Source organism: Panthera pardus, unplaced genomic scaffold (genome assembly GCF_024362965.1).
Source record: "Panthera pardus isolate Hobbes unplaced genomic scaffold, ASM2436296v1 HiC_scaffold_11, whole genome shotgun sequence".
NCBI classification, from domain to species: domain Eukaryota; kingdom Metazoa; phylum Chordata; class Mammalia; order Carnivora; family Felidae; genus Panthera; species Panthera pardus.
The window spans coordinates 86,223,653-86,234,149 of record NW_026526666.1 but is presented as its reverse complement, the minus strand read 5'-3'; the positions used below and the strand labels follow the sequence as shown (position 1 = coordinate 86,234,149).

Here is a 10,497-nt window from a genome sequence, read left to right as displayed (position 1 = left end):
TAGCCTTGGGAAAACAGGATATAAAGGGGCCATAAAAATCACCAATAGTTATTGAGTGCTTACTGTGCTCTAGGCCTTGGAATAAAGTATCATTTATCCTCACCACAGCCCAGTGAGGTCAGTGCTATGGTCCCCATTTTACAGATGAAGAAATACGCACAGAGAGGTAAAGTGATTTGCTCAAGGGCACAGAGGTAGGAAGAGTGGAACCATGTTCAAGCTCAGTAGCCTGGTTCCAGAGCCACCCCACAAGATGTCCTGGCTGGAGCACAAGGGGTAAAGTAGGGAGGGGCTGTTCTCCAAAGGGCTGGGTACTATGATCAAAAAGGAGAATGGAGTAAAGGGACACTCCTTTCAGCGGTCCCCTGAGATGGCTGCTGTCATTGCCCTTGTTTTATAAAGGCAGAGAGTGAGGCTTAAAGAGATTGTCGTTGATTCAAGTCCACTGGGGACCATGTGGCAGAGCCAGAAGTTTAAGCCAGACCCACTGGCCTCCAGGCCCCTGCCTCTTCCCCGTGGGAGTTGCCCAGTCTAAGTGCAGAGCACAGCATGGAGGCAAGGAGCCCTGGAGGGACAGCGGCGGCAAGTGGGGAGACCACTCCTGCAGCTGGGGACCAGGGCGTGCCAGCAGACCGGGGTGTTGAAGGGACAGGAAGCAGAGTCTTTGGGGAGGGCCCTAAGGATGTGGGAGACCAGGACATCACAGTGGGGTGTCTGGGGGTCAGCCTGAGGAGGACAGCCCAAGAGTTAGTCAAAGTGTCTAAGGGAGGCTGGGCCGGTTGGGAGCACATTTGTGAACCGGCCACAAGGTCACCCTGGTTGTCTGCCAGCACCTTCCAAAGCTGAGGAATGACAGATAAAAGTGGGGTGCTAAAAGGGTCCTCTGACAGCCGTGTGCACAGGCAGAGCTGGAGAAGCTGAATGGAGGCCAGGAGGCAGGGAGGAGGAGGGTTCCAGAAGAGGCTGGGCCTGGTACTGACTCCTGGGAGGGCAACAGCGATGGGGGACGGATGGGGATGTGGGGGGGGGGGGCAGTCTGGGAACTGGCAGCAAGCAGCAGGAGGCCGGGGCTGTTCACAGCAGTGGAAACTTGGAAGTTAAGATTTGATAGGTGAGGGGGAGGGGTGTGGAGACAAAGTCAGGGGACCAAGCAGCTTGGCTGTGGCCAGCGCTTCCCAGGAGGCACAGGTGGACAGGGTGGAGCAGTGATTGTGGACTGTGTTGGAGAGGGGACACTTGTGGAAATGGACTGTGTTGGAGAGGGGACACCTGGTACCTACCACATGCCGGCTTGTGCCGGGCACTCTCCTGTCTCTTAGAATAGGGCTCTTCCCACTTCTATCCACAGTGTGCAAGAGAGGAAATTGCAACTCGGCGTGTTTGAGACACCTGCCTAAGGTCACAAAGTGGCAGAGCGAGAACTCTCTCTACTAAGGGTCCTCTGACTGCAGTCTGCAACCCTTCCAACCCTGCTTCTTAGAAAGGTCTCTAACCTTGCTTTCAAAGCAAGTTCCTATCAGCAATTCAGCGGGCAGGGTAGGGGCACCACCCATTCCACAGCTGAGACAACCAGGGCTCTGAGGGGTTGGTGCCGCTCTGCCCTGCGGTACAGGAATTACAGAATAAGTCCACAGTGGAGCTGGGGCCAAGCCCCGGGTGCCTCCCGCCCACCAAATTGGCTCTGGGTCCTCTGCAAGGCAAGGCTTTGCAGCACCCCACCCCACCCCCTGCCCCGGGTGCCGGGAGTCCAGGCCTGGTTTTGCATCGGGCCCTGCTGAGAAGGTGAGAAGGTGTTTCCTCCTCCTCCTCCTGGGGCAGCTGCTCTGGGCTGCTGATTGAGTCAGCCTTAGTCCCTCACTGCACGTCTCCTGAAGTTCAGCCCTGAAACTCGGCTGCCAGGGGAGCTGAAGTCATCCTACGAAGGTGTCTGAGCCATACTGGACCCCTCCAGGTAACATACCTCAGGACCAGGGTTCCCTGCCAGTGTCCAACGGGTAGGCACTTCCACCTGGTATCCTGGGTACCCTCTGGGGCCTTGGGTGTGGGAGGAGGTGGGAGAGGGTCTGGGACTGGAACATATTGACCAATGGGTCTGTCCCATAGGGTCGAAACAGAGTGGGGAGGACGGGACACTTGGTTCTGCCTCTAGAAGGAGAAGGGTCTGCAGGGAGGGAGGCGCTGCTGGGGACCCCAGGCTCAGACCTGCAGGACAAGGGCATGGTCGGTTCTGCAGAACATCCCCCACCTCCCTACTCAATCACACACACCCGGTGGTCCCCAGGGCACCAGAGCATACCCCACAACACAGCCCAGTCACACATACAGCACAGGAGGAAATACACAGTGTGTGGCACGCGCCACACAACGCTGTCACCGGAAAGTTACTGAACATACCAACACAGACAACAGTCACCCACGCGGCATCACATTGTGACATTATGCACAGACACACACACATTGATACAATATTCACACCCACAAAATAAACAGCCTCCTAGATCCCACAGTATGCAGACTCTCACAAGAGCACGACGTAACACAGAGACCTCAACACAGCCTTGCACACCATGCCACAGAAGAGCCCCCGACCGTGCATTTGCAACACCCAGCACTTTGAACACAGCAGATGTGCAGGAAGTATTGTTAACATTGGGCACATGGGCATTCACAGTGTTATACGTGGTACTCGATATAGACATTCGGGAACCCCAAGCCCTGGGGTGAGGGTGGGGCAGCACAGGGAGAGGGCTCTCTCGGGCTTGACTCAGCTGGGCGGGCACAAGCCAGGACCTGCCTGCAGAGCACCCTCTTCTCATCTCAGCCTTGCCCGGTGCCCTGGTGTGGGAGAGGCTGGGAGGGGCAGCAGGGGAGGAGAGGCTGCCCAGCGGGCTCACGCCATGCCTCTGCTCTGCCCATGGCCCAGTCATGGGTCTCTTGCCGCGTTCACATGCCCCTCTGAGCTTGGCAAATGTTTTCCTTCCGGAGTCACCATGGTACCTGAGCAGCCTGGGCGGCTTTGCCGAACTTGGCCTCCACCTCTGGGACCCCAGCCAGGTCCTGGGTCAGGGCAAGGGGGAGAACCCATGTGGCCCAGAGGAGAGGGGCTCAGGGGCTCGGGGAAGAGGGCAGGGGTGGCAGTAGGGGCATCCCTGGCTGGAGACCTCAGTGGGAGTGGGTGCAGTGGTTACCTCAGAGGGGAGGAAGTGGGGGTGTGGGCTGGGGAGGAGGTTGCTTCAAACAGGAAGGCCAAATGGGCCAGGGCAGAGTGGAGGTGAAGGGTGGGGGGAAGGAACCCATATTGGGAGGTTCCCCGGGGCAGGGGAGGGTAAGCAGATGTGTGTGTGTGTGTGTGTGTGTGTGTGTGTGCCTTCCCCATGTGTGTGCAGGTATATTTCTGCATTCAATTAATCAAACTTTTACCAACTATCTCTTGTATATAACATACGGGGTTTTGGGGTGAGGCCCTGTCCCTATCTTCAAGGAGCTCACAATCCAGTTGGTGGAGGGGCAATTTCTGTGCAAAAGTCAGTGTGATTTGTATGAATCTCAGGTCAAGGTTTTGTCCCCAGAGTTATTATACATTCTGTGGGTCCTCGTGTGCAGGTTTAAGAAAATGTAGGTACAGGAGCACCTGTGTGGCTCAGTTGGTTAAGCCTCCGTCTTTGGCTCAGGTCATGATCTGGTGGTCCATGAGTTCAAGTCCTGTGTCAGGCTCTGTGCTGACAGCTGGGAGCCTAGAGCCTGCTTCAGATTCTGTGTCTCCCTCTCTCTTTGCCCCTCCCCCACTCCCACTCTGTCTCTCTCTCTCTCTCAAAAGTAAATAAACATATATATTTTTTTAAATTTAAGAATATGTTAGGTACATGTCCTGGTCTGGGCATGGGTCTATATGGGACTATAACTGCATAGGGTCCTTTGTGGAGGAACATGTGTCCACGTGCCTGTCTACGCAGGTATGCCCATGTGTATACCTCCCTGTGGGTAGTTGTGTCTTTGGTGTCAGTGTGTGTGCATGTGTGACTCTGTACACGTCTTCAAGTGTGTCTATGCGTGTATTCATGAGCTGGTGTATGCACGTGTCCATGGGGGTGCATCATGCCACCTTGATCTGCCAACATTTGGGTGTATATTTGGGCAGAAAAGGGCAGTCGGGGTGCCTGGGTGGCTCACTCGGTTAAGCGTCTGCCTCTTGATCTCAGCTCAGGTCTTGATCTCAGGGTCGTGAGTTCAAGCCCTGCACTGGGCTCCGCTCTGGGCGTGAAACCTACTTTAACAAAGAAAAAGGAAAGGCAGTCAGCTCCAGGATGTGCCCCGTATTCGGGCAGGGCCTGACCTGACCTCTGGTCTGCCCCCAGGGAGCCACGTGTGCCCAGCTGGGGCACTGCCCCAGCTGATGCCCCACAGGGGTCCCCCATCTCAAGAGGGACTCTGGACCCTGCCCTGCCTCCTCATGGCGCATGAGCCAGAGCCTGAGACTGATGGACTGTTAGACCTCAGCTTCCTGACAGAAGAGGAGCAGGAGGCCATTGCCGACGTCCTGAAGCGAGATGCCCACCTTCGCCAGTTGGAGGAGGGCCGGGTCAGGTGAGGCAGGGCAGGGGAGCCCAGGAGGAAGGGGCCCCAGACTCTGGGAGGCTCAGGTGCGCCAAATATCTGGGTAGTTCTTGTTTTTGCCCATTGGTTGCCTCCGCCCTTAGCCAGCTCAGCTCCTCACCCCTCCCAAGGTGGCTGCACCAGCTCCCTTACCAGCCTTCCTGCCTCCCAGCTTGCCCTCTCTGAGCCCCTGGTCATGCTGTGCCCGGAGCTCCCCAGATCTGTTCTTAATATCCCCTAGCAAAACCTCCTCTGTTTCCTCAGCATCTCATGTCAGGGCCAAGCTCCTAAGTGTGGTCTGCAAAGCCTCCCTGATTAGTCCCTGCCAGCCTCCCCGATCTCATCCTCCACCAGCAAGCCCCACCCCTGACACACATAAGTGTCCACTACAGCCACCCAAGTGCTTAACAGTCTGAACACACCCTTCACTCCTATGCTGTCCCTTCTTCCTGGAAGAAAGAGCACAGTGGCAGAAGAGCATGGGACTTCAAGTAGCATTTGGGGACAGACAGACACCTCTCAGCCATGTAACCTTGGGCAGCTTACCCGACCTCCCTAGCAACACTCTCCTCATCTGTAAAAGGGGCCTAAGGAGCACTACCTCATAGAATTAGGAGGAGGGATTATGCACAGTAGTCATTTAATGAATGATAATGATTCTCCTTCTCTGCCAGGAGAACTCCAATTTGTCCTTTAAGAAGCAATTCAAATGTCACCTCCAGTGGGAAGGCCTCCTAGATTCCCACAGGCAAAGCTGGCCCTTCTCATATCCATCATGGCACCTACCTCATTATAGTGTACTTATCTACTCTGGATGCAGTCTTCCCACCAACCCGAGCTCCTTGACCCAGAGTAGGGATCGAGTCTGATTTGTTGTGTCCTTGGGTCCGGGTCCAGGGCTTGGCACAGAGTGGGTGGCAGGAATGTTGGTTGGGTGACAGCCATCTCCTCCCTCATCCTCCAGCAAGCTCCGGGCCTCGCTGGCAGACCCCGGGCAGCTGAAGATCCTGACGGGAGACTGGTTCCAGGAAGCGCGCTCACAACGGCACCACCATGCGCACCTTGGCTCTGACCTTGTCCGAGCCTCTATCCGCAGAAAGAAGAGCTCCAGGGGTGAGAGGAGATCCCTAGGGTCGGGCTGGCTGCACACAGCCCAGGGCACTGGGTATACATGGACAGGAAGAGAGGGCCCCTGGTACTGTGTGTCTTTGGGTGGGCACCACCCCTCCCAGGAGCAGGAGGTAAGTGAGCATCTTCAAAGGCCAGACTTCCTGAGACTGAGGGTTCACAGAACTTCTCACCCAGGCACGGGAGATCAGGCTCCAGGCAGCGATAGGGAGGCTGAGGCTGCGGCTGCTGAAGAAGAAACTGAAGAGGAGCTGGAGCCCAGGTGAGGAGGGGTGGCAGGGAGGGGAGGGTGCCTACCAGTCCCCTGGGGCCTGTCCCCTGACAGCCACCTCTCCCTTCTAGGCTCCCCACGGACAAGGCCCCCCAAGAGATGCTCAGCAAGGCTGAGGTGAGTAATGAGTCACTGAATGAGCTGATGAATGAATGGGATGTGAGAATCGGGAGATCCTGGTCTGGGCCGCTGTCATCCTCCTCTGTCCAGTGGAGATACGGACCTGGCCTCTAAGGGAATCTCAGAAGCCGGCTATTAGAGGTGGTGGGGGACGGAGCTGGGCGAGGTCCAGGACTCAGACACTACTGTCTGCCACCAGCGGGACCCTGGGAGTCAGGCAGGGCAGGCCCTGGCATGTGAGGGGGTGTGACGTACAGGCCCAACTGGTCCTGCAGCTGCTTGCCAGCCCTGCCTTGAGGGCTGTGCTGAATCTGTCTGGAGTAGCCAGCTGGAGCCTCTGACCTCTGACCCCACTGTGACCTTTGACCCCCTTGTCACTAGACCCCACTGTGACCTCTACGCCTTGCTTCTTTCAGGAACCTGATTCTCCCTCACCATATGTCCCCCTAAAGACTTCAGAGCATGAGGAAGAGCCCCAGGCCCAGGAAGGTGAGTGGGAGGGTGTGCACTGGGGAGTAAAGAGGTTTCGGGGATCAGTCTAAGTGACCCCAACCACCTGTGGGGGTCACCTTCTCTCTCACCTTCTCTCTCTCTCTCTTTCTTCTCTCTCTCTCTCTCTCTCTCTCTCTCTCTCTCTCTCTCTCTCTCTCTCGTGTGTATGTGTGTGTGTGTGTGTGTGTGTGTGTGTGGTCTCCTTGGGCGTCCCGCAGCACTGGGGCCTGAATCTGCAGGTCACCAGGGTCGCAAACCAGTCCCTCCAAATTGGCTCAGGGGCGGGCAGGAGAGGGCCACGCTCAGCAGCTTGTGCCCCATCCCCGCCCCGGGCCCAGGGGCCCCACAGGTCTACGCGGTGGAGGCGGACCCGGAGCCCAAGCCGCGGTCGCGGGGAGAGGAGCCACCGCCTACTACAGCCCAGGTAGGCGGGAACGGCCCGCGGCTGCTCCCAAGACCCGGAGCGGATTCTGGGCGGGCAGTGCCCTTTGCCCCAGACTTTAAGCCGCCTGGGAAGGGGCTGGGAAAGAGGGGGCGCCCGGTCACTTCCCCCCTCCCCAGACCCAGGCGGCGCCAGAGATCCTGGAGAACGGAGAGGAGGCTCCGGGGCCCGGCCCCTCACTCGACCGCATGCTCAGCAGCAGCTCCTCCGTGTCCAGCCTCAACTCCTCCACGGTGAGGGGTGAGGGCGAGGACCTGGGGACGCGGGAGACCGGTGGGGAGGGGGGCGCCTTCCCTCCGTAACTCCGCGCGTGGCCCGGGCCTGACCCCTCCCTCGCCCCCCCCCCCTCCCCTGCGGCGACCTGAGCCCTGCCTGCACGCTCTCCCTGACCTGCACCCTCGTCCGCAGCTGAGCGGCAGCCAGTTGAGCCTGTCCGGGGAGGCGGAGGCGGGCGCCGTGCAGGTGTGCGGCTCTGTGCACTTCGCGCTGCGCTACGAGCCGGGCACCGCGGAGCTGCGCGTGCACGTGATCCAGTGCCAGGGCCTGGCGGCCGCGCGACGCCGCCGCTCGGACCCGTGAGTGCCCGACCCGCTCTCGCCGCCCCACCCCACCGTTCTTCGTGACCTCAGTTTCCTCATCTTCAAAATGGGGAGTATCAATGTCCATGGGAGGTGTGGGTGAGATAACTCCTGGGAAGCGCTGCACGGGAAGCCGTGCTCCCCGGCTGGAGCTGGGGAGGCCCACTGGGGGGGGGGGGTAGGCCCTGGAAGGGCCCCCCCACTCAGCTCCAGTCCTCCCCTCCCCCTGCCTCAGCTACGTCAAAAGCTACCTCCTCCCGGATAAGCAGAGCAAACGCAAGACGGCGGTGAAGAAAAGAAATCTGAACCCGGTCTTCAATGAGACTCTGCGGGTGAGGCTGCGACGACCAAAAGACTCCCCCATTAATGAACCCGACGGCCCTTCCTGCGGGGGCCGGGTGGCAGGGACCGCCATAGTATGGTCATTGCAGGTCGCTCCGATCCTCCGTTCTGCGGGAGGAACGGCAGGCAGGGAGGCCCTCCGTCCATGCGTTCTCCAGGGGGTCAGTCTAGTGGTGGGCATGGCGCTAGTCCAGACCCCCATTTAATGGCCTTCGGGGCTCCCCCGGATTCCCTCGTGCAAGGAGAGCGGTAGGACAGGGGCGTACACTCCCGCAGCGCTGAAGCCGGGGCCAGCCGCCGTGGTCCATTAAAGCGCACTTCCTGTCCCCAGTACTCCGTCCCGCAGGCCGAGCTCCGGGGCCGCGTGCTGAGCCTATCCGTGTGGCACCGCGAAAGCCTTGGTCGCAACATCTTTCTGGGCGAAGTCGAAGTGCCTCTGGACACGTGGGACTGGGGCTCTGCATCCACCTGGCTCCCCCTGCAGCCCCGGGTGAGGCAGCTGGCCCGCATGGGGAGATCTCCCACCTGCACCCTGCCGAGCTTTCCTCCAGCCCCACTCAGACTCCGCCTTAGGCCTCCCCTCCCCTCGGGGCTACCTTACTCGCCACCTTACTGCTCCCTTCGAGGGCCTGGCCCCCGACGGCCGGTTGGGTGCCCCCGGCTGGCCGCGCCCGGTCGATGTATGGAGACCCCACCCCTTTGCGGCCCCTTCGGCTTGGGCCTGCTCCCGCCCCTGACGAGACTGCCTCTCGCAGGTCCCGCCCTCTCCCGACGACCTTCCCAGCCGCGGGCTGCTCTCTCTGTCGGTCAAGTACGTCCCCGCCGGCTCCGAGGGTGAGTGACCGCCCGGCGAGAGGCCGTGCTGGACCGGCCCTGGGAGGAGGGGACCTCCAGTCGCGCAAGGGCGTGGAGCCTCGGGCCTGAGCCGTGCCTCTCCGCAGGCGCGGGACTGCCCCCCAGCGGGGAGCTGCACTTCTGGGTGAAGGAAGCTCAGGGCCTCGTGCCGCAGCGCTCAGGAACCCTGGATTCCTACGTACAATGGTGAGGGGCATGGGGACCTTCGCGCTTCCCTTCCTCCGCGCCCCCTCCTCGGGAGCGCCCCACCTCCTAATCAACCCCTCCTAATCAACCCCTAACAAACCCCTCCTAATCAACCACCCTTGATCCCCCCCCGTCTGATCTTTGACCACTGAGCGGGGGTGAAAGGGACGACTGGAGCAAAGGCCTGTCAGGGAAGTTAAGGACACCCTTGAGGAGCTGCATTTCAGAGTGACTGGCTCTTCCCTGAAAAGACCTGGAAGGCCAGGCTGTGGGGCTTGGCCCTGAACTTGCAGTTCAGTGGTTTTCAAAGTACCCTCTAGGGGTCTTCTAGGGGTGCCTCTAGGTGGTACCCCACACTCCGAGAGTGAAATGGAATTCAGCGGATCAGGTTCTGAGCTGCAGACCCAGATTCCACCACGGACAGTGTTGGGCTTTTACTTTTTCAGTGATATTTTATCTTGCAGAAAGGGTTCTGAGGCTTTAAAAAGTTTGGAAACAACTTTTGAGGGCAACAGGGAGCCAGTGAAGGTCATTGTGTGGGGAAGTAGCAGAGACATTACTCCAGGGTCTTGTGAATAAGAGTTGTAACTTTTATTATTTTTTTTTATTTGTATTTTTTTGGGGGGAGTTGTAACTTTTAAAGGCAGGAGGCCTGAGAGGTGGCTGGCACAAAGATCCCCGAGTTGGGAAGGTTTGAGGCCGAGGTCTCAGGCAGCAGCCAGGGGACATGGACATTGTGAGGGAAAATGGGTAGGATTCAGTGAATGGTTGGTTCTGGGTCATGTGATTGCCAGCCCACCTCCCCCCACAGTTCAGTGCTGCCTGATGACAGCCGGGCCAGCCGCCAAAGGACAAGGGTGGTGCGACGCAGCCTCAGCCCTGTGTTCAACCATACCATGGTTTATGATGGCTTCGGGCCTGCTGACCTGCGCCAGGCCTGTGCTGAGCTCTCCCTCTGGGACCATGGGGCCCTGGCCAGCCGCCAGCTGGGGGGTACACGCCTCAGCCTGGGCACAGGTGAGTGGGGCAGGGCCCTGGGGAGATCTGATGCTGAGAAGCAGGGGCTCCGTGTGTGGCCTCGGGCACTTCTCTGCCCTCTCCTGGGCTTTGGTGTCCACTGAGAACTGGGAGTGGAAGTGCATAATCTGGGACCAGGCAGGTGTTCCTTGAGACCTGGGGTGTCCGGTGTGAGCACGGCCTCCACCCCTGTCTGCACATATCTAGGCAGCAGCTATGGGCTGCAGGTGCCCTGGATGGATTCCACACCAGAGGAGAAGCAGCTGTGGCAGACACTCCTGGAGCGACCATGCGAGTGGGTGGATGGCCTTCTGCCACTCAGAACCAACCTGGTCCCCAGGACATAGTTGTCCTATAAGCCACCCAACTCCTCTCAGGACCCCCATCTCAGGGCCTGCCCTTGGCTAAAACCAATAAAGTTTATTCTAAGGGCAGCAAGGGGCTGGTGTCTGTTTGGGGGTGAGGGTGATGTT

The 10,497-nt window shown here is 59.1% G+C and overlaps 1 protein-coding gene across 2 annotated transcripts; it reads left to right on the top strand.

Moving 5' to 3' along the window:
* The first annotated feature begins 1,823 nt into the window (after positions 1-1,823).
* Positions 1,824-10,458, top strand: SYTL1 (synaptotagmin like 1). 2 transcript variants are annotated; one of them, XM_053898762.1, is made up of 15 exons: positions 1,824-1,951; positions 4,356-4,584; positions 5,558-5,706; positions 5,899-5,983; positions 6,064-6,109; positions 6,529-6,601; positions 6,823-7,028; positions 7,166-7,279; positions 7,455-7,621; positions 7,860-7,956; positions 8,298-8,456; positions 8,722-8,800; positions 8,908-9,007; positions 9,819-10,024; positions 10,232-10,458. In XM_053898762.1, the coding sequence occupies exons 2-15, from the start codon at positions 4,394-4,396 to the stop codon at positions 10,369-10,371; spliced, it is 1,812 nt and encodes a 603-aa protein (XP_053754737.1). In that variant the 5' UTR covers positions 1,824-1,951; positions 4,356-4,393; the 3' UTR covers positions 10,372-10,458. The 2 variants fall into 2 exon arrangements, with proteins under 2 accessions (XP_053754737.1, XP_053754736.1); XM_053898761.1 differs by having other exon boundaries at positions 5,558-5,983; positions 6,931-7,028.
* The last annotated feature ends 39 nt before the right edge of the window (positions 10,459-10,497 follow it).

Bases quoted from the DNA above. Each gene is read 5' to 3' on its own strand.
- SYTL1 (XM_053898761.1), top strand. From the start codon at position 4,394: ATGCCCCACAGGGGTCCCCCATCTCAAGAGGGACTCTGGACCCTGCCC. The intron at 7,280-7,454 runs GTGAGGGGTGAG...CCTCGTCCGCAG, and splicing joins CCAGCCTCAACTCCTCCACG to CTGAGCGGCAGCCAGTTGAG. The intron at 9,008-9,818 runs GTGAGGGGCATG...CTCCCCCCACAG, and splicing joins CTGGATTCCTACGTACAATG to TTCAGTGCTGCCTGATGACA.